At 43.8% G+C, this 22191-nt stretch overlaps 3 protein-coding genes across 4 annotated transcripts in view; all 3 read left to right on the top strand.

The window, feature by feature from the left end:
- Window positions 1-5637, top strand: part of cd247 (CD247 molecule) — a 6323-nt gene extending 686 nt beyond the window's left edge. Inside the window, exons 2-7 of the mRNA XM_076015203.1 lie at window positions 4457-4554; window positions 4655-4708; window positions 4812-4877; window positions 5229-5279; window positions 5390-5419; window positions 5517-5637. Of these exons, the coding sequence (XP_075871318.1) occupies window positions 4457-4554; window positions 4655-4708; window positions 4812-4877; window positions 5229-5279; window positions 5390-5419; window positions 5517-5582 (365 nt within the window). The 3' untranslated portion in view covers window positions 5583-5637. The remainder of the gene's footprint in view (window positions 1-4456; window positions 4555-4654; window positions 4709-4811; window positions 4878-5228; window positions 5280-5389; window positions 5420-5516) is intronic.
- A 7-nt stretch (window positions 5638-5644) lies between these two features.
- dnajc27 (DnaJ (Hsp40) homolog, subfamily C, member 27) lies at window positions 5645-10626 on the top strand. Its single transcript, XM_076015176.1, has 7 exons — window positions 5645-6840; window positions 7132-7214; window positions 7386-7455; window positions 7625-7789; window positions 7890-8012; window positions 8087-8247; window positions 9210-10626. Exons 1-7 carry the CDS (start codon window positions 6754-6756, stop codon window positions 9340-9342), a joined length of 822 nt encoding a protein of 273 aa, XP_075871291.1. The 5' UTR covers window positions 5645-6753; the 3' UTR covers window positions 9343-10626.
- A 1904-nt stretch (window positions 10627-12530) lies between these two features.
- LOC142881098 (adenylate cyclase type 8-like) lies at window positions 12531-21271 on the top strand. Of its 2 annotated transcripts, XM_076015165.1 has the most exons (23): window positions 12531-12818; window positions 13657-13854; window positions 14427-14666; window positions 14768-14996; window positions 15391-15540; window positions 15621-15751; window positions 15981-16092; window positions 16239-16366; window positions 16468-16626; window positions 16709-16943; window positions 17022-17210; window positions 17293-17393; window positions 17476-17677; window positions 17778-17864; window positions 17945-18072; window positions 18163-18244; window positions 18568-18726; window positions 18821-18967; window positions 19065-19157; window positions 19396-19510; window positions 19605-19729; window positions 19799-19897; window positions 20188-21271. In XM_076015165.1, the coding sequence occupies exons 1-23, from the start codon at window positions 12568-12570 to the stop codon at window positions 20368-20370; spliced, it is 3543 nt and encodes a 1180-aa protein (XP_075871280.1). In that variant the 5' UTR covers window positions 12531-12567; the 3' UTR covers window positions 20371-21271. The 2 variants fall into 2 exon arrangements, with proteins under 2 accessions (XP_075871280.1, XP_075871272.1); XM_076015157.1 differs by having other exon boundaries at window positions 19605-19897.
- The last annotated feature ends 920 nt before the right edge of the window (window positions 21272-22191 follow it).

Below are 22191 nucleotides of genomic sequence, written 5' to 3'. Positions count from 1 at the left end.
TTTAAAGTCATCATTTTGTAAAATATGTAAACTCTGCAGTGTGGTGGGAGAAAAAAACAAACACTATTGCGCCTATTTAACCTTCTTACCACAAGCACCAGCGAGCTCGCCCAATGAAACTTTCCCAACGCTAACGCAACACACTAGCGCATGTGCAAGTCAAGCCGCCAGGCAGCGCCTCCATCAAAATGGATGTCTCAAAGTGAGCCAGATGTGCCAAGTGTTGCCAAATAATGTTTTCACAGTAATCTCGTTTAGCGTTTCGGCTTCAAAATGTCGATGCAGCGACGCCTTTAAAACTTGCTGCTTGACGTTCAAAGTGTTTCGCGAGTGGCACATAGGCCAAGTGGACGCGTCTTTTTTTTCTTTTCTTTTCTTTTCTTTTTTTTTTTTTAAACTTTAAGGTGACGGACTTTCGATAGTGTGTTCACACCCGTCGCCCTGCAGCAGTGCTCCTCGCCGCTAATCAACGAAACCGAAGCCCAAAGAGACGAACCCTCTCTCCGGCTCAGGAAGCCGCTCTGTGGTTTTTCTTTTGTTGTTTTTTTTTTTCTTTCTTCACAAGCTGTGACTCGCGAGGCTGTACAAAAATGTCGCCTCCTCTGAAGTGAGTGACAAAAAAATGCAGATGTGATGACCAGAGGTGCTGCAACGGCGGGAGCATCTGGCAGAGAGAGACAAGGACGGAAAAAAAACACAGTGAGAATGTTTTTGGGTTGATGTTTTTTTTTGCATGAGCTTCGGCCTTTTCTATTTAGTTGTTTGTTTAATTTATTTGTTTGTTTGTTTATTTTTGGTGCCTGAGTTTCATTAGCTGGAGGAAAGCCAGACGGGCAGTCGAGGCGTTGAATTGCAAAAAACACTGAAATGAAAGATGGCAGAGAGAGAGAAAAAAACTCAAGTCACTTGAGTCGGAAAGGGGTTATTTTGGGGGAGGGGCGGGTGAAGATTTGACACAAACATGGAGGCTAAACGTGGTGAGGTGTCCTGGTTTTGCCTTCAGGTGTGCAGGAACTCCGTCAAACCGACGCTTCTCTTCTCGAAACAAGTCGACACTTGGCAACGCCTTGGCTCTGAAGGTCCGGAGATCTGCAGTTGTAAAGGCTGCCACATTGCATCACTGCAGCCGTGAGATGTTGCGATTTTTCTTTACTGTAACGATCGATATCGGCAAAGAAGACGGACGGCAGGCGGCCGAGAAGATGGCATCACGCCACGGCCACTCTTGATGTTGTGAAACGCCGTCAAGTTGTGCGTTGCCGTATCTGTGACATCGCAGATGATAAGGCGCATTTCAAAGAAATAAATAAATCTAAAAGGCTTTGGCCCAAAAAAAGGACGGCTTTGGTATGTGGGTGATTCTGTGATAATCAATGTCTTGTGAAAACAGAGCAGAACACAGGGGTTCTCCTGCACATTGGAACTTTGAGGATTAAATGAAGAAAATGAGGATAAATCATTCAGTCACTCGCATACTGATATTATTTTTTGTGACGTCAAAATAACAACCTCTTGTTGATGTTCTCCCTCGATGTCCAACTTTGAATTAGTCTCCTCTCGTTTTGCATAAAATACGATAAATCCTACATGTGACGGCTCAAAAGTGTTTTCTGCTGGTTTCGATACAGTTTGGTTATTTATGGAACTTGTAGTCATTTTTATTCAATGTTGTTTTACATCCTGTTTTCTGGGCAGCCCGATTTAAAATAGCCCTCCCCCCCGCCGAGAAGTCAGAGTATACACCTGTTTTTTTCTTTTTCTTTTCCATCAGCCGGCTGCTGTAGGAGGAGTTTACTGTAAATGGTGACGTTCTATCATCAGCACGACTGTAATTGGAATCTCTTATCTTTGGCCTCCAATAAATAATAATTATTGCGGAAGGACCACAATGACGTGGACAAAAATGCTTTGCTGGTGTCAGGGGTCAGAGGTCAAATCTGGTTGACGACAGTAGAACAAGCAGCAGCTAAAGCTTGGATCTCCAACCTTGCAGCCCCAGTGTGTGTTTTATGTATAAACACTCAGTGGCTAATTTATTAGTGACACGGTAGCACCAAGTTGGACCTAATAAAGGACAGACTTTAATGCGGCACCGGAGGTCAGAAGCATTTTACCAGCAAGCGTCTGTCAAGAGTGTTTGACGTCAGTGAAGGGAAGCCTGGCCGGTGTTGTGTGCAAGCGGAAAAGAAAAAGAAAGAGCATTGAGTCAGTGAAAAATATCACCATCAGGTGTGATGGAGCTTTTTCCAATGATTCACCGAAAGAGAGAGACGGAGCTTCCAGTCACTCAAATAATGAATGGTTTCAGTGGAAACTACTGCTCAGTATGAGAACAACAAAATAATGCGTCAGTTCTGTACTTGAGCCTCAGGGTTCAAACTCCACAGACTGCGTGGAAAGTGACAATGACCAAAAATAAAAACTGTGCGTCTGCAGAAAGCAAATAAAAAATTTAGATGGACGACAAACAATGTATTGTTGTCTGCAGTTGTTTGTTTTCATGAGCGTCAATGCCCGGCTCGGCCTGTTGAAAGGAAAAATATGAGAAATGACAGATACTAATTTCAATGTTTTGATGGTTGTGTTATTTTTTTTATTTTGTTTGTTTGTTTTGCCTTTTTTTTTTTGCATGACTTGTTAAATTGATATTATCGGCTGCACCAGTTTTAAAACAAAATAAACACACATCTAAAATGCCAATTCTGAGGAACTGGGTTAATTAGCAATAACTATTTATAATATAATAATAATAATAATAATAATAATTTTGCTGTCGAACACAAGTCAGAATTTTAGACTTTAAACTTAAATTTCTTTTTAACATGCAACTTTTGCTCTGCGGGGGAGAATAAAAAGAAACCCGTCTCTTGCTACAAGCCGGAATTCGGCCACCGCCGTGCACAACGAACCCCGAGGCACCACGACAGAGCCAAACACTCGGACTTTGTCAACATTTTCAGGGACGTAACGCACAATGGCAATAGAAATTGTTGAATTTTTTTTTTTCTCATATGACATGTTAAATGTTCCTTGTTTTTCTATGTTGTGAAGTGCTTTGAGTTTTAATGATTGCATGTAAGGTGCAATGCAAATAAAGTTAAAACATTATTATTATTATCATTACTATTAATATTACTTTATAACGGCAACCTACTGAGTTTCTTCTGTCAGAACAATAATAGAAGCTAATTTTGCTCAACTTTAAGCAGCAGCAGCTAAACTTCCTGCGTTAGATAATTATGTTTAAATGCGTTTCAATATTTCATCTCCTTATTTTACATCTCCTGTTTTATATCAAACAAACAAACAACCTTCTGTATTGAACAGCACAGACGTTAACTGTCAGGGGAACAGAGTTCTTTATTCTTTATTTTTTTATTTTTAAAAACCCGTGATTGGTTCTTGTCACCTCCAGTTTGGTCAGCTAACATTTATTAATGCATTCGCTTTTCTAGGAATTTCTGCTCTCTGGTAGTCTGTTTTTCACGCAGACTGACACCTCCTCTGCAGGCTTCGCCCACTGCCGCTGAAAGACCCTCTAGTCCAGTCTAGTGCACTATTACTGTGCATTGCACAGGTGAAAAGTAGAACTTTGTATTTTTTGAAAGCAGGTTTTTGTGCCGAGCTTTGCGTGCGACCTGACCACCAGCTGGTCATCACCTGTCGATGGCGACCTCATATATGACCAGGTGATGGAAACGAGGATGGAAAAAAACAAACAACCCTCCATCTGTTTTATGAAATCAGACACTGAGGGGGGAAAGTCTGAATTTCAACTCTGACCTTTTTTCAACAGTTAAAGAGTTTTTTTTTTTCTGTTTGTGAAGCTGCTCTCATTCTCTCAGCACAAACACGCACACACGCAATCACACAGAAGCGTGCGTGCGTGTGTGCGTGTGTGCGTGTGTGTGTGTGTGTGTGTGTGTGTGTGTGTGTGTGTGTGTGTGTGTGTGTGTGTGTGTGTGTGTGTGTGTGTGTGAGAACACCCACACCAAACCACATACACACCTGTCAGTGTGATGGAGGAAACCACGGAGATCCTTCACACACACACACACACACACACACACACACACACACACACACACACACACACAGAGTTGCACACTGCTCAGAGAGACAGAGAGGAAGCCTCTCAGTTTGAAACCCCAGCAGTCTCAGTCCTGGCCCCTCTTGAGACCATGTGACTATGAGCAGTCCTTCTACCAGCTGTTAAGTCATTGCCTGGCCGCAGATCTTAACAGGTCCCTCTTAAGTCTGTGATCATATTTTTCTATCATTATTAAATGTAATATTAGTACTAACAGAAATGGTGTTAAAAATAAGAAAATGAGGTATTACCGGTATTATATCTTTGTGCATCGTACTGTTGCTGATTTGGCACTGATGCCGCTGCGCAGTGTCGAGCTGCCGTGTGGCCTGCCTCTGACCTCTGACCCTTCTCTCCTCCATGCAGAGGCAATGACAATGTACGACCCCCAGCTCTGCTACATCCTGGACGGCTTCCTGGGCCTGTACGGCCTCTTCATCACCGGCCTGTTCGTCAGGGAGAAGGTGGGTGCAGCTACACACACACACACACACACACACACACACACACACACACACACACACACACCCCGAGTCTTTAATCAGGCTCATTGAAATGTTTCAGTTCTTCAAGACCAAAGCAAAGCCGGCAGCGGCAACACAGGACGCCATCTACACGGTAAGTCATGCCCCCATCGCAGTCTGTTCTTTTGTTTTGTTCAGACCCTAAAAAATAGTTTCTCCCCACGCCGTCTGGTGGGGTTTTGCCGTGTTGCATGCAGGACCTAAAGGGTCAGGACTCGGGAGACTACGCCCCGCTGATGAAGGGAGATCCTGAGAGAGGACGAGTGAGTCTTACTTTGTTGTCTGTACAACTTTGGGTTTTTTTTGTTGTTGTTTTTATGTTTGCTTTTGAGTAATGAACCCAGAAAAAACTTTTTGAGACTCTGAAAAAACATTTATTGGACCATGAAGGGCTGCATGGAAAGTTTGAAAGCATGCAATTATTTTTTTAAGAATAAAGAAACACACCAGCTGAAGATAAACAGAAAGCCCACTTCCTGTTCATCACAAGCAGAACCAGAGTTTTCTTTTAAAGGAGCAATTATGTCATTTTGGCCCATTTCACCGTGACTCAGAGCAATTTGAAGAAGGTAGAACAAATACGAATTTTAAAGTACGGTTTCTAAAATATCCAGGGCTCGTCTCGCACCGATGTAGAGTACAGAGAGCTTCCTGTTAAGAGAGAGGTCAGTACTCCGTCATCGTCATTATTGTTGCCATAAATTCCTCTTTAAATTGCATTGAAATGTTGTTATTTCAATTTTATTTACAATGTTCTTGTTGTTTCTGTCCGCAGCGCCAAAGGAGGACTGACCAGGTTTACCAGGTGAGTTTGCTGTCACATCCGTCTGCGTTGTGGTGACATTGCAGATTTTGCCATGGGACTGGTCTAATTCCTGAGCCCAAACCTTTTTCCTCACCAGGATCTGAGCTCGGCCACCAAAGATACGTACCAGTCCCTCCCGATGAAGACCATGATGAATCGCTAACACCAATGTTTCCTGTAAAACATCTGGCCGAGATGTTTCTTCTACAACGACCCCATATGCGCATATGGCATAATGGCATAATGTTCTATCTGTTTAGATTTTTTGTTTAAATTACAACCTTATCAAGCCATAGACGTAATAAGGACATTTTTCAATTATAAAAACGAACATCACTACTTTTAAATTAAAAATTATTTTGTGAATTTTGCCAAATAAATATTATAAACTGTTCTTTAGGGCAAGTGATCGACAGTCCGCATTTACTTAATTCTTTTTTTTTTTCTGTAAATCTTTTTGTTTTCCATTTGTTGCTGGAGTAGAATTCAGATCTGAATATAGAGCTCAAAATGTTTCTGCAGCAGAAGATGTTTGTTAGGTGCTTTGCCTGTTTGTTTGTTTTTTTTTTTAGCAGTATGCTCTTTTTCAGTTCTGTTTGAGTTGCTATGTGGTTTTGTTGTTTTATGTTGTTTTTGTTGTTCATCAACAATTTTCCTGAGAACCCTGTTAAAAAAAATTAATGTATTGTTTCCATTGAAATAGTTCTTGCATAGTAATGGTCACGTTTTCCCTGCGCATATGTACAGTATAATGCAAATCGTTCCGAGTGAACTGTTGGTGAGAGATTGAAGAGGGGGGAAGAAGAAGAAGAAGAAGAAGAAAAAACACCCTTACATGAACTGTTTGACACACCAGCGTATGTTCCTTTATTCTTTTCTTTTCTTTTTTTTTTTAACAGTAAATTAATTAAAGCAACTTCAATTTGTATTCTTATTTTTATATGGCCAGACGTTGCATTACAACAGTTAACAGTTTAAAGATTCTAGAAATGTTGAAAGGTGTTGTATGCCGGAACTTTATTGTGAAAGCACTGAACGGAAAGGGCTAATAATCAGTTGGCGATGCTAAACAGCTGGTCGGGTACGAGTGTAGCAGGCTCGCTGCTGCCCGGAGCAAGACGTCTGCATTTATTGATTTAAAACCAAAAGCGCGGAGACGTCAACTAAATTAAACGATAATGTGTCTGCCAACGGGGTTGTGCTAATTATTTGCCTGCTAGCTGGCTAGCTTATGTGCTTGCTAGCCGCGCTCCTGTCAACGTCAACAGCCGCAGCTGCTGTGCAGAGTGAAGCCACCGTGGTTACCCAAACACGTCAATTACAGCGACTCACAAATGGAAACGAACGCGCCGAAACGCAGAGACAACAAGAAGTCTCTCCGTGTGAAGGTGATTAGCCTCGGAAATGCCGAGGTGGGAAAGGTAAGGCAAAAACACCCTTCGTTCGCAGTGTCTTCCATGCCAGTCCGGTATATTGTATTGGCCAATTCGTTTTCGTCTAAACCGTAAATGTTGTCTTTCCTCATTCAAGGAAGACCTGGTGAAATTAGTTTTAGTCTGGACAAGCAACAGAGTCGTCTTAGGGACTGTCAATAGATAACAAACACATGTATTGTTGCTTGAAATAGTTTCTTATGTATGCTAGTTTTAATTGATGGGCTTTAATGCATAGTTGATTAGACATGAGAGCTGTGTGTTTTTGTTCTGTATCAGAGCTGCATCATCAAGCGTTACTGTGAGAAAAGGTTCGTTCCTAAGTACCTTGCCACTATTGGAATCGATTATGGTGTCACCAAGTAAGTTTACAGTAACTGTATTTCTCTCAATTAAATTACCTTTTTCTCTTTTTTTTTTTTCCCTCAAGCTTGATGAATGTATTTTGTTTGTCTTTTTGGATTGACTCTTATCTAAGTGTGGACGGAAAGACAGCCTTGCAGGAAGCTTTATTTTACTACGTGTGTTTTCAGGGTGCAGGTTCGGGACCGAGAAATCAAAGTGAACATCTTTGATATGGCCGGCCATCCTTTCTTCTATGAGGTGAGCGCAGAAATGTTCTCTCACCTCACTTATTCATTTTGGATCTTGTGTAATGTGAGAGTCCTGCCATCAAGAGGTGCTGTTGAGACAGGTTTTTTGTTGAGGTTTTGTTTCCCCCCCCCCCCCGCTCTCCCGTTCTGACTGTCGTTTTTCGCTTTTCTTCTTCCAGGTGCGCAACGAGTTCTACAAGGACAGCCAGGGCGTGCTGCTGGTGTACGACGTGGGCCTGCGCGAGAGCTTCGACGCCCTCGACAGCTGGCTGGGCGAGATGAAACAGGAAATGGGCTCCCAGGCCAACATGGACAGCATCGTGTTTGTCGTCTGCGCCAACAAGGTCAAAACTGCCACGTGGTTTATTACAGAATGAATAAAAACTACATTACAGAAGAAAAATCTTAGGTTTCAAACTGCACTCAAACTTCCCGTCTGAGCAGGTGGACTTGACAAAGAGGCGGGTCGTGGACGAGGGTGAGGGGCGCCTGTGGGCGGAGTCCCGAGGCTTCCATTACTTTGAGACATCGGCGCAGAGCGGCGAGGGCATCAACGAGATGTTTCAGGTGAGCGCCGGCACGCACATGCGCTCTGAAAAGTTACATTTTTAATCATTATAGTGTCGCGTCTTTCGCCCCAGTCGTTCTTCTCATCCATCACCGACATGTGCGAGAACGGAGGGAAGCGCCCCGTGGCCGAGGTCAGCGTGGGCTTCACCAAGGAGCAGGCCGACACCATCAGACGCATCCGCAACAGCAAGGACTCTTGGGACATGCTGGGCGTCAAGCCGGGCGCCACGCGGTGAGTCAGGAGCACCAGGGTTGAGGTCAAAGGTCATCCTCCGTAGGGCCTTTTTGTTCTGGTTCGTGTCAAAATCATGCGTAAAGGTCCAGGGTGTAAAATGTTGAAGGAAGCCTGGTATTTATGTAAGCTCGCCTGGCAGCGCATTTCATATTTTGGGAACTGCAAGGTGGGCTTCCTTAAAAAATGGCAGGGTAAGACGGCAGCTAACTAGGAGCAAGACCCTTATTGCTCTATGTATGTTCTTATATACAGTACTACCTCAGGATCAGGAGCCTTTTGCAGGTGTTTTGGATTCTTTGGACTCTTTGAAGCTACAAAACTGAAGCTTTTCATAGTATTCTAATTTTCTGAGTTTGTGGCTTTGTGGTTTTAATAAGCTGAAAATCTTAATCAGCACAGTTACAACAAGGAACTGCTTGAGATGTCAATTTGCGTGTAATGGCTCAATTAAATTTGTTGCTTTTATCTTTTATGTTAAATTGCCAAAATAAAACAACTTTTACTTGATATTCAAATTTTTCGGGTAGTACTGTATATATGAGAACCATTCTAAGGGAAGGGAAACCAATTTACTTTTTATTGTACTGCGAGTATACACATTTATTAATGTATTTACGGGCAGTATGTTAAGATTTTACCAATATAACAATCATAAATCAATCAATCTTACCCTGAGAGCCTTTAATTATTGATGGAAATGTGGGTATAAAAGCAGAGAAATACCAACATTAAAAAAAAATAATAACAGTAATGATATAGTTAACAAACAATTGCAATTATAAATAAACTACTTATATAGAATAATAAACAATGTAATATTAGGTAAAATTAATTTCATGAACAAAATATTAAACTAAGGAGTTGGCGAAGAAAATTAAACCACGCAAGTGCTCTCATTGCGTTGTTTGTTGTGACTCATGTCTAATATTTGTGGTTTCGGCGGACTGCACTGCCTGCAGGGAGGAAGTCAACAAGGCGTACAGGAAGCTGGCCGTCCTGCTGCACCCCGACAAGTGCGTGGCCCCCGGCAGCGAGGACGCCTTCAAGGCAGTGGTGAACGCACGTACCTCACTCTTGAAGAACATTAAATAACATGAACACGCCGCAGAGTGTCGATCGCACACGGACTGAAGATCGACACGCAAGCGACTTGAACAGTGTTTTGTTTGTCTGGTTATTTATTTATTTATTTATTTCTTCATTTATTGTACCTGACAGTGGTGTGTGCCATGTTGCTTGCCACTGTGTCTCTCTGCCAACGTATCGTCTGGTTTACAACCAGTTTGAACTTATTTATTATCTCCAAACGTGTGTGTGAGTAAGTAAGTGTGTATGTATGTGTCTTTGTATGAGGGGAACACGATAAAGCAAAACGTTTTGTTTTTTTTGTTTTTTTTATACTGAAACTTTTTTTTTTCTCTCCAAATTATTCTGCTGGCCTGGATTTCTTACAAGTTGGCCTAAACGTTCTCAAAACGTTTATCATTCTTATACTAAAGTTAGATACTTGGAGTAAATAGGATTTTTTTTTTTTTAATTAATAGATTTTTTTAAGTTTAAAATGACGGGAAAATTGTTCATGTCTCTTGGAATAATGGGTCACCTCATTTGTTTTTATCCGTTTTTACTTAAAGAAGTATCAATGTCACTTTTTTTGAACACTCAATAAAAATGCCTGAATGTCAACACGATGGTAAAAAGGTTAAAAAATAAAGCCAGATGGTTTTTATGTCATAAAATGACTTAATGGAAAAATTATGGACATTTATTTTAAAAAATATATAATAATAAAATAGGTATTTTGCCTTTATGTGGAAAACACCTAAAACGTGTCTACTGCCCTCTACTGTACGCAGGCAATTACTGCGACTTTACCTCAGTCGGTCCCGTGGTTGAAAAATGTGTCGTTATGTGTCACCGGTAGAAGCATATATTCAAATTTAAAAATAATGAGCTCTTCAGTAATAGCAGCATGAAAATGTGGAATGAAAAGGTTATATTTTTTAAATATGGAGGATAAAATATATAAATATACATGTGTCACACTGGAATGAAAAGATGAGCCAGTGTGATTAGTTGCCACTGGCTGCTGCCCCGTAAATAATAAATTGGCCGTGCATGTGTGATGTGCTTCTTGTTACCTTTGCTTTCCGCCTTTTACATGGCTCAAGTCACATGAAAGAGGCGGCGGGAACTGGGGAGTATTTTCTTTTTTATTGCTTTGTCACAGGAACACAATGTGCCATTGGTCACAAGACAAACGCCAGTAAGCTGGGTTTTCCTTTATTTCCCTCCCCCCCTTTTTATTCACATGAATGTGTGTTTTGTCGCTGTTGTAAGTGGACAAAGAATTGACTAATAATAAAAATATAGAAATGTATTTCTTGACTCGTCTGTACAGTAGTAGTAGTACTGTAGTAGTATCTTTATTAATTTTATTTTATTGTATTATTGATTAAGGTTAGTTTCATTTATGTAACTTTAAAGCAGTAATGAGTTGTTTGTTTTTCACTGAAATTGACTAGATATTTTTAATCTTTTTATTTCTTTTTTTTTTTTTTTTTTTTTAATTGCATATTTTGCCTTAAAAAAAAAGTCATGTCAATATTTTTGAAATTTTTCAATCTAAAATGTTTTGGGGCAGTTGTAATTTTTCACTTCCTCTCAAGTGAAATCTTTGTTTTGTTTTATTCATAATTTGCTCTATAAACAGCATTTTGCACATTTGGCATTCTCGGTTGTTTTGTACGCGTTGTGACCTGTTGTAGGTCTGCCAATCCAATCACAGACCTGGAGACACACACACACTCTGCTAATCTGGCCTATTTGTGAGCACCCAGGACTCCTAGATTTTTTGATCAGATTAACGAGCACCTCGAGCTGCTTCTTCCTCTGTGTTTGTTTGATCAGTTTCCTGTTTTGTTTTGTTTTGTTTCTTAGCATCTTTGCAACTGTTTATTGTTTGGATCTTTCCAGCAAGAATACAGGTTAGGACATGTTACTATCTACAGGCTAAGACATTGACCTGATGGATGAAGATATCTCGGTTACTCGTCACCCGACTTCTTCTTCATGCTGCCGCAGTCCCAGAAGGAAGATGCAAGGTGAAGTCTGTTTGTGAAACCTCATTGTTTAACTCTTGTAAATTGCTAGTTTATGTCTTCCTAAGACTGTTCAAAATCAGTGGAAAGTGTTTGAAGCTGGAGCATGAAAATCCAAGTCAAGAAGGACGGGAATGTTGCGGGAGTCTAACCAAGGATACACCATCTCAAAGTGTCAAGAAGAAGAATGGATGTGCTGACGTGGAAATATCAAAGATGAAGTGGACAACGAGCCATGCAGAAGGTGTGACCAAGGCGTGACGCACTACTTCATGCGGACAAGCACAGCAACACAGCATTGTGTAGGTTTCCACAGACACACACAGGCCAGAATTGTTACGAGTTGTCACCCAGAGTGTAAACGTGCAATACGGCGTCATTACAAAAGGCTAGCTTCTCTTAGTGTGACATTTGCGGCCTACGAGTTATATGGCATTAGAGGGTAAAACTTTTTAGTGTTGGTGTAAATTATGAAACCACTTTTTGTTAGCATGGAGCATAACCAGAATTCAAAATTTGAGATTGATTTGTGCTTTTGCAGCCCCTATTCTCATGCAAGGAGAATTTGTTTTTTTAGGGCTACTTGAGAAAATGTTAATTTTATTTGTTCACTTCATGTTGAGTTGGTAGTAAGGTGTCAAAAATCCACATGGCTCAGCAAGACTGATGACAAACATTGTGATCGGGGTTAACCAATGAGGAAGTGAACAACTTCCTTTGGGCTGATCCTTCCGGATTCTTCCACGACGTGCCCCCCCCCCCCTCCCGTTCCCTGTCCCTTGTCGAATCAGCAGAGCCGCAGAGCCGCATGGCCGCGGCACTGAAAACCTTGATTGGATTAACCATCAAACCTGAATGGAAGCTGAGCCAACGTGGCCACGTGGTCTGGCCAGCTGTCCTGCGAGGAGTCACCTCAGTGGGATCTCCTCAAGCTGACCTGTGCTCAGGGTCCTTGATGAAGTGGGCCGAGCCAAGACAGTAGAAGAGTATTTAGAAATCTGGGACAGTGGCCCCTCATTTCACCACGAAAAACACTGAAACTTAAGAGGGAGGGTGTGTTTTTTTTTTAAGGCAACAACGTAACACTTCCTGTTTTGATATGTCGTTCTAACTCCTTTAATTTCAACTTTCCTAACCTTGACCTTTGACTTTCCACCCTTCACGTCATCCTAGAAGTGATGAGGTGACTCCCTCGCCCGACCTCCCAACCGCCGTCATGACCACGACCCCAGAGAACCACCTGCTGGAGAACGGCGAGCACAAGGTGCCGCGGCAGACCACCGACATCACCTTCAGCGCCGGCGTTAGCCCCGCCCCCGGCCTGCGGAGGAAGCAGCTGCTTTGGCAGGTGGCGGTCAGGAACATCATCGACCAGCACAACCTGTACTCGCTCAGGCTGGCCGGCGGCCTGGAGCGCGGCCGCCACCGCATCATCGTCACCGACGCCTACATCGCCGACATCAACAGGTAGGGGGCGGCGGCGCTGACTGATGTAACCGTAAAACTACTAATCAATAGAGGTGGTAAGTAAGAAAGGACAAATACTTTGTTACTGTACTTGAGTAGATGTTTCAGGTATCTGTACTTCACAACTTTTTACTTTGACTCCCTACATTTTTACTTAAAATATCTGGAATTTCTTCAAAGTACTTCAGAGTAATTTACTTATTATTCTTTATTATAGTGGTTTTTGTTTGAAGTGGTGCTACTTGAACTATAATATAAAAGTGGAAGATTATTTTAGAGTACCTCAGCTTTGGGTTCACTGTCCTGTACATTTTCAGTCCAGAGAAAAATAACCATGTCCAAAACAACAATGGTTGTTGTTAAAAAGTGTCAACATCCAATAATGGTCAAAGGTTTTACAGATTACTGTTTGGTTGTGCTGCAGTTGGAAAATAAGAAAATATTTAAAGTAAGATATATATATAAAGTAATATAAAGTATTGAGAGTAGTAAAGCTGTAAGGAATAATCCAGATGCTCATGGGAGACCTCTGACCTCTGTCAAGATTATTCTATCACTATTCTATAACTTTTTTGTTTCTGCAAAATTACCACCAAATGTAATGAATTGTTTCATTAATGGAAAAAATGAAAAAAAAAAATGCTTTTTACTTAAATACACTACAACACTGCTTTGAAATGTTATTTATTTCAACAAAGGAGCTGAATCAGTGCTTTACTTTTGACACAGTATTTTGTTTTTTTTTACACAAGCATTCGTACATTCATGTAAGTATAGAATGCAAATACTTTTGCCACAACAGCCAATCAAATGCATCCTTTCGACTCGCCATCTGCAGGCAGATCCGCAGCAAAGCTTCCCGCGGCGCCAACTGGCAGAAGCGCCGCTCGTCGGCTGCCCGCATCCACCCGACGGCGAGAGTCTCCACGGCGGCGGCAGGCGCCAAGAGGGACTCGCTCAGCGACGCCGACTTCTTCGCCTCAGGCGGCTCGACGACCAGGGGCGTCTTCGTCCCGGCACTGCAGCACACCTTCAAGTAAGAGGAAGATGGAGGAAGATTGAGCAAATCTGGCTCAAGGTTGTGGCTTTAATTGAACATTAAACATGTATGTACACATTACACACACACACACACACACACTTGCACCGTTTTCTATTACATAAACAAAATTACATTGCATTCGTTCACAAATTTAGTTAAATTAGTAGGAAAACAAACTTCAAAATAAATCAAAAGAGTGAAAAGAAATTCAAATGCACCAGGAATTACTTGCGAAGAAATAAAGATATGTCCTACTGTATTTGCAAATTAGTCTGCACATAAATCTCTTTCACCTGTCACTATGATCATGCCCGGTCCCCATAGTTCGATAAAGTCTATTTGTTTTCCCTTGGAAATGCACATTCATTTCTTCAGCCTAATGCAGTTGCAAAAGCTCCTTCATCCACATCCCCAATTGTAGGAGCCTCCATATTATTTTCCATCACAATGCAATAGCTGTCCAGAATCTAGAACTGTTTATGGTTCCTGTGAATCAAGCACACGCACTGTATATAAGAAACAATTTGTATACCCTTATAATTGAACCCCCATGATGCTGACCCCAGGTCTCCAGACTTGGAGCAGCTCTACCAGCAGTTCTCCTTTGCCCAGCGGCGAACCTCGCTGGTGCTCACCAACGTCATCGACATCCTGGCCCGCCTCCTCGTCCTGCTGTTGACGTGGCCATCAGGCTGGTGGGGTGTGGTCTGCAACTGGTTGGCCGGCCTCTCCGTGGTCATGTGGGCTGGCATCTGCGTGCTGGCGCTGACCAGGAAGGAGGTGATGACGTCGCCACAGTGGCTGAGGTGCGACCGGAGGGGTTAAAAAAATGGAGGTTTTTCAAAATTTAAAAGGGTGTTTGAAGGGACCTGTCTGTCTGTCTGTCTGTCTGTCGTTCTGTGTCCAGGTACCTGTCACTGGTAAGCTGGTTCTCCCAGACCCTCCAGATCTTTGTGGGCGTGTTCAGCTGGGCGGAGAGTGACCATTCCTGGTACATCTTCTTCTCACTCTTCTCCACCTACGCCCTCCTCCCACTGCCCCTCGTCTGGTCCATAGTGGCCGGAGCCACCACCTCCACCCTGCACCTGCTACTGGACTTCTGTTGTCACTACGGCGACCACAACTTCCTCAGGAAGGTGGGTGACAACGCCGGCCAGTGAGCTCAGTGGCCTGTGCACCAAAAACTGGGATACCTCGTCCACCTTCTTCTTCATTGGTTTATTGAGGACGTGAGCGTTCACCCTAAATATAAAACACGTTGATTGTCCACACCGGGCTTCCTTAGAAATATGGCGGTGCAAGATGGCAGCTAACTAAGAGCAAGACCATTGTTGCTCGATTTATATTCTTATATATTTGAGAACTGTTCTAAGGGTAGGAAAACCAAATTGCTTATCTTTTACTGTAATTATACACTTTCATTCATGTATTTAAGGACAGTATATTAAGTTTTTACCAATATGAAAATCATAAATCAAGCCAAATATTACACAGCATAACCTTTAACATTCTTGTTGTTTTGGTGTCCAGGGTTTGTCCAAAGCTCTGCTCTTCCTGGCCATGAACGTCGCCGGTCTGTTCATCCACTACCTGTCAGACTGGACACAGAGGCAGTCGTTCCTGGAGACCAGACGCTGTATCGAAGGACGAGTCCGGCTGGAGAGGGAGAACCACCGGCAGGTAGAAAGCTCCACCTTTCCAACTTTCCAACCCTAAATAGCCGCTTTTCAAATCCCTGCACCTTGTGCCGCCCCCTACAGGAGCGCCTAGTGATGTCCATCCTTCCTCGCTTCCTGGTGGTGGAGATGATCAGCGACATGGCTCCGATGGACGAGTACCTGCTGCCTCAGCAGTTCCACAAGATCTACGTCCACCACTACAAAGATGTCAGGTAAACAAACGTTTAAATTTTAAAAAGGCAAACAAAGCACTGTAAAATTCCTGTACTGGCATTTTCAATGTTAATCAGGTGGTCCAAAAAAAACTTGGTGTGAGTTGTTTTCTTTTATTTCAACTGCCATTCCCCCCCCCCCCCCCCCCCCCCCCACAGTGACTCATTTTTAATTAAATTTTCCAGTTGAATGGTTTACCTCTTCCTTTTTTTTCATCCTTTCACACAGCATTTTATTCGCGGACATCATCGGCTTCACCTCCCTCTCATTGATTCTCTCCGCTCAAGAACTTGTGAAGACCCTAAACGAACTCTTTGGCCGTTTTGACAGGCTGGCTGAGGTCAACATGATAGATTTTTTTCATATACAGTTATTATATATATTTTTTACAATAATTGTTTGCCTTTCTTTAAAAAAAAAAAGTTTAGTTTTTGGAAGTTGTTATTATTCTTTAATTAATCTCAAAATTCTCTGTCCTGCCTTCAGGAGCACCAGTGTTTGCGTATCAAGATCCTGGGCGACTGCTACTACTGCGTGTCCGGGGTCCCGGAGCCCCAGCGAGGACACGCCCGCTGCTGCGTGGAGATGGGCCTCAACATGATCAACACCCTACGGTAGCATGTCGCACCTACCACCAGCCGACCACCAGGGAGCGCACCCCCTCCTCCCCCCGTCTTGCAACAGAGGGCGTCAGTGTGTGTGTTGCCGTCTGCAGGTATGTTCGGCGCGAGCTGCAGCAGGAGGTGGACATGAGGATCGGCGTGCACTCGGGGTCCGTCCTCGGCGGGATCCTGGGCCTTCAGAAGTGGCAGTTTGACATCTGGAGTTGGGACGTGGACATTGCCAGCATCCTGGAGGCCGCCGGCGTGCCAGGGTGGGACCCCAAAACGCTTTGATGCCTCGATGTTGCAAAAAAACAAAATACAGTTTGCATTTCAGAACTCCCAACTTTCTAGGAGGGTTCACATCTCACGCTCCACTCTGGACTGTCTGGACGGGACCTACGAGGCGGAGGCTGGACACGGCCAGGAGCGCAGCGAGTTCCTGCGCAAGCACAACATCGACACATACCTGATCCGGCCGGCGGCGCGGGAGGAGGCGGAGCGGCCCAAAGTCAGACGCCCCAGTCACGATGAGATGACCACCTGGAGTGCCGAGCTGCCCTTCGGGGACATTCTGGGGATGAACTTTGTGAGGAGCATCTACAGGAAGCCTATTATTTTTCTCTTGAGCAACGTGGGCAACCCCAAATGTTTCGATGTTCTGTAGATCCTCGCCACCTTCACCAACGGCTCACTGACACAGCTGCCCAATCAGATCGCGGTGCAGCGCTCGGGCCTGCGCGAGGTCAACAAGAGGATCCGCCAGGCCATGGAGATCCGGAGCAGCGAGCGGATGCGGAAGGAGCACATCACGGCTTTCACTCAGGTGTTCAAGGACTCCCACATGGAGGGAAAGGTAAGGACTTCCTGTCGGGGGGCCGGGCCCTTCTGCTGAAGAAGCCCAGTGGCCTTTGATTGGTGTGTTCTCGTTTCCCCAGTACTCCCAGATGAGAGATGAACTCTTCAAGTCCAACATGGTTTGTTCATTCATCTTGCTGGTGCTGCTGATGGCCGTCCAGGTGTTAGTCCCCGCCCCCAGGTAGAACACCTGTCCAACCACCTGATATTCCAGCCGACAGGAGAGAAAGAAATTAACAGCGCTATATCAATGTTGGTCTTAGGATTTGTCCAATGGTGGCCCAGTTCCTGGCTGGCGGCAGTGTTTATATCCTACTTCTGCTCCTGACGCTGGGGGAGGAGTTTAAGCATTGCCCCGCCCCCCTGCAGTCTCTCTGCTGCTGGGTCCACGAGACCAAGTGCGCCCGGACGGCGCTCACGCTCACCGCCATCTCCGTCAACTTCGGGGTGGCCTCCGCTGACATCGTGAGTCACTTTGGTTCCAAAAGTTTCTTCTTCCATCCGCATTCCCTTCCTTTCTTCCTTCCTTCCTCCCTCCCAATCTCATTCCCTTCCGTCCTTCCAGTTGTGGTGCGATTCCTCAAAGAGTCACATCAACAGGAGTGACTCCACCCCTCCGTGGCCCACCATAAACATCTGCACCCACCCAGAGGTGAGTCCCAATTCCTCTGCTTTCCTGTTGTACGCCAATGATGCCGGTGTGTAACTGTGGCCTCTCGCCCATGTGGACAGTTCCTGGTACTTAGCGGCGTGGTTGCCATGGTCACCTGCGCCGTCTTCCTCAGGCTGAGCTGCATGCTTAAGCTGGCCGTCCTCCTGCTGGCCGCCGCCCTCTACACCTACCTGATTGAGACGCACAGGTGAAACCGCTTTAGTGACTGCTGTAAACAAGAAGCCCATTAGTTCCTAGTAAATGTGCCACTGAAAAATGTAGATTTTATTTCCCTCAGGTCTCATCACTTGTGCAGGAATGGGGTGTGCGTCGTACTGATGGTGATGTTTGTAGTGGCAGTGCTTTACAACAGCCGACAGGTGAGTTCTAAAGGTTCTCAGCAGTTCTAAGAGAAAAATCCAGCAGTTTTTTCTTGAGTGAAACGACAACAGTGGTTTTCACGGCAATGTAATTTCCTGCAAATAGCTTTTATTAGAGTTGTTAATGGGGGACAAACAATGTCACTTTTGAAGCTTCGCCTCCACCCCCTCAAAAGATGATGATTGGCTCAATCACACTTTGAAGAATCTGCAGAAATCAGAACAAGGGATTTAACTGCCTTGTTTGTTCTGCAGTCGTGGTGAATCACAGTGAAACTGAAACAAAAATCGGTAATCGCCGCAGTCTTCTTCTTCATCGGCAGCTGGAGGCGACTGCGCGGCTGGACTTCCTGTGGCGACTGCAGGCGAGGAAGGAGGTGGAGGACATGAGGGAGCTGCGGGAGCACAACGAATGTCTGCTGCTCAACATCTTGCCGGCCCACGTCGCCCAGCACTTCCTGCAGAGGGACCGCAGCGACGAGGTGGCCGCCTCCCTCCTCTGGCCACAGGTGTGTGTTTTCAGGTGCTTGTCAAGGTGTTAACTGCTTGTGTGTGTGTGTGTGTGTGTGTGTTTAGGGGCTGTACGCCCAGTCATATGACCGGGTCGGCGTCCTCTTTGCCTCGCTGCCGGGCTTCTCCACCTTCTATGAGCAGAAGGAGGTGGTCCACCAGCACGTGGAGTGTCTTCGCCTCCTCAACCACATCATCACCGACTTTGATGAGGTCACGATCTCACGCACACATCACAGTTGACGCAGTTCCTACCAGAGCGAAGCGCAATGATATCTGACTCAGTTGTGTGTTTGTTGGATGGGTGCAGCTGCTGGACGAATGCTACTTCCAGGACGTGGAGAAGATCAAGACCATTGGCAGTTCCTACATGGCAGCTTCTGGTCTCTCCCCAGACAGGGAGGTCTGTCAGTCCCTTTTACTTATCATTCATCTTTTTCTCTCTTACTGTCCCTCCTTCTATCCTCATACTCTCCTTTACTGTCCTTTTACCATTGAACTATTCCTTCCTTTCACCTCCATCTCTGCCCTCTTGCTGTTTTTCTCTTTTTCTTTTCTCCACCGTCTGTTCTTAATCTGTCCTTTTTCTCTTCCTTCCTTTCTTTTCTCCTCCCACTCCTGCCCCTCCTCCTGCCGTCCAGGAACGCGAGGACAGCTGGCACCACCTCAGCGAGCTGGTCCTCTTCGCTCTGTCCATGCAGGAAACGCTGACGCACATCAACGCCGACACAGGAAACAACATTCAGCTGCGAGCTGGTAGGGGGGAAGAAAAAAAAAAAGCAATCAGGCAAGCACCAAGTGAGTTTTGATGCTTTCTCCTCCACTAACTGATTTCATGGCCTGCTGCCAGGCATTGCTCACGGTCCCGTCATTGCGGGTGTGATCGGCGCCACGAAACCTCAGTACGACATCTGGGGGACGACGGTGAACATGGCAAGCCGCATGGAGAGCACGGGGGTCAGCGGGATGATACAGGTGAGGCTGGCTTTGGTAGCCGTCGGGGGCCGTGTGCCTTCATACAGGTTGACTCCGCCCCCTCCGCAGGTCCCGGAATCCACCAGCTGCATACTGGTGGAGCGTGGCTTCCTGCGGCAGCTCCGAGGGAACGTTTACGTCAAAGGCATCAGCGAACGTCATGGAAAGGTGAGATTTACTAAAATAAAGTTAATGCTTAAGTAATTTTAATTCATTAATTTCAGAAATAATGAATATAATAATTTTGATTAAATTACAGATTAAATTTAGATTAAATTACAGATTAAAGTCATTTAAAAATAAATTCATTTTCAATCAAAAGTTTGGGAGGTGGAAAAACGTTAACAGTGCTTTGTAGAGAACGCCTCAACTTAACCCCTCTACATTAAGATGACCTGGAGACTGAGAACCTTCACAGACATTTGACAGTGCTTTCCTTTTACCACGTCACTTCTCAGGTTCGCACGTTTTTCGTCAGCAGCCGAGAGGAGCGATCCAGCTTCATGGAGCGCGGCTGTGGGCGGGGCTTCAGCATGAACAGGAACACGCTGGGGGCTGTGGTCTACAGCCTGGTACAGGCCAGAAAGCGGGAGAAACTGATGGAGGAGAATGGCGGCTTCCACCTGGTGGAGGCGTCATAGGACGCCATCCCTTCAAGAGGCAGGTGCATCCAAAAGATGGTGAAAACAAAATACAAAGCATTTTTATTTCCTGTTCGTGATGGGTGCAATATGATACAATACAACATTAATGTCGCGCCTTCATTCCTTTGTGAAACTCAACAATCGCACAAGTATATATTGCACTAAAATAAGAGACTGAGCAGCTGCCAGTTTAAAACCAGTGCGACTTTTCAAAACATTTTTATTGCTACTCATACACTGGCCAGCAGGAGGCGTCTCTTTGCACACAATGCTGCCATAAATATCACAGTGTTAAAAAATTACATATTTGTTTAGTTGCATATTCATTTTTTGGTCTGTAATTAGGCGGTGGTTGTAGATCTAATTATGTCTTGCACTAAATTTGATGAGCAATGAATGTAAGTGATGGCCAAACAAAACTAAAAAACAAAATATCACATCAGAGCACTTTTTTTTTTTTTTTTAAATAGAGAGTGATGCAATTCGTATTTCTAGCACTTTGTGCACCTGTCTAAGTCTATCAGAGGCTGAAGCCAAAAAAGTGTGATCTTTAGCCAGAGCATCTAGAATTGTCGTGAGCTTCAGTGTTGCCCATATCCTTGATTGAATGTGTGAATAAAAACCATAAAGATTTGGGTCCCAAGTCTGCCACCTGCTACACATCCTGAGCGCCTCGGCCTGGCACCATAATAATGATGGCACAAGATGATGACAACCACCAAATCTTGAATACTTTTTCTCAGATTTTTGTTTTGACGTTTTCAATTGTAGAATTAAGTGGATATTTTTTGTGTTTATTTATTTTGATTGTTATTTAAGCATTCCGTTTATTTAACAAAAGCAGACTATAATATTTTTTGTTCTTTTTGTAAAAGGCAAAATAAAAGTGGTTATAAACAGCGGACTGATTCTTCAAGTTTCGGTTCGATGTGGTCGAACTCAGAAAAAGCTAATAGTTTATTGGTCAGAAATTTGTCAGTGTTTCTCTTTAAGTTAGTAACTGATTAACTTGAAACTGTCACAATGCCTTAGTTTATATATTTATAGTAATTTTTGCATTATGGTATCTGATGTGTCGTGTGCCTAACTTCTTTCATACAAGGTCTGTTTGGGTAGAGAACAAAGGTGAATTTTAAAGATAAGTCTTTACAGACCCCTGGTATAAACAAAGGGTAACCTGGAGGACACGCATTTTTATTACCCCTGCACTGGGACCTCCCTCAGGTAGACCGCTGACTGAGGGACACTAGACTTTTACTTTGCAATAAATTGATTCCTTTGCAATCAAGTCGGTTTCAAAGGAGGTTCCTTCAACATCTACACGTCAGCGCTGCATAAGAAAGCACAGCATCCATCCAAGTAATGTCAATCTACAAGTTCACCTTTTTTTGCCTTTGAAACTCCACTTAAAGTAATTTGTGTTCAAGTATCATCAACAGTTATTAAATATAAGCTTAGTAAGTTATAGCTAATGGTTGTGTTTTGTGATTTAGCTTTTTTTTTTTTTTTTTTAATTCCGTTTAATTTTTTAGACCAACATAATGCTAGCTCATGTAATTTGTTAAAGTCTGAACAGCCATGGGTGTTCTAAAGCCAACGATTGTTAAATGTGAACTTTATAGAAGCACTTTACGGGCCACTAAAATATCTGGTTTAATCATTAACACAAACTCTCGCCAAGTCTTGTTTACAAGATAAGATGGCCTTAGTCATTATATCCAGCTATACGTCAACATTGGTGGAGCAAACCCCATCAGTGCACTTTTTTTTTTCTTTTTAGGTAAAAATATCCTTGGTACGTAGCTATGTATAAAGCCG

The sequence above is a fragment of the Nelusetta ayraudi genome, unplaced genomic scaffold (assembly GCF_046127955.1).
Source record: "Nelusetta ayraudi isolate G7.1 ecotype Tasmania unplaced genomic scaffold, CSIRO-AGI_Nayr_v1 ptg000006l, whole genome shotgun sequence".
NCBI lineage: Eukaryota > Metazoa > Chordata > Actinopteri > Tetraodontiformes > Monacanthidae > Nelusetta > Nelusetta ayraudi.
This window is presented reverse-complemented; position numbering and strand designations above follow the sequence as displayed.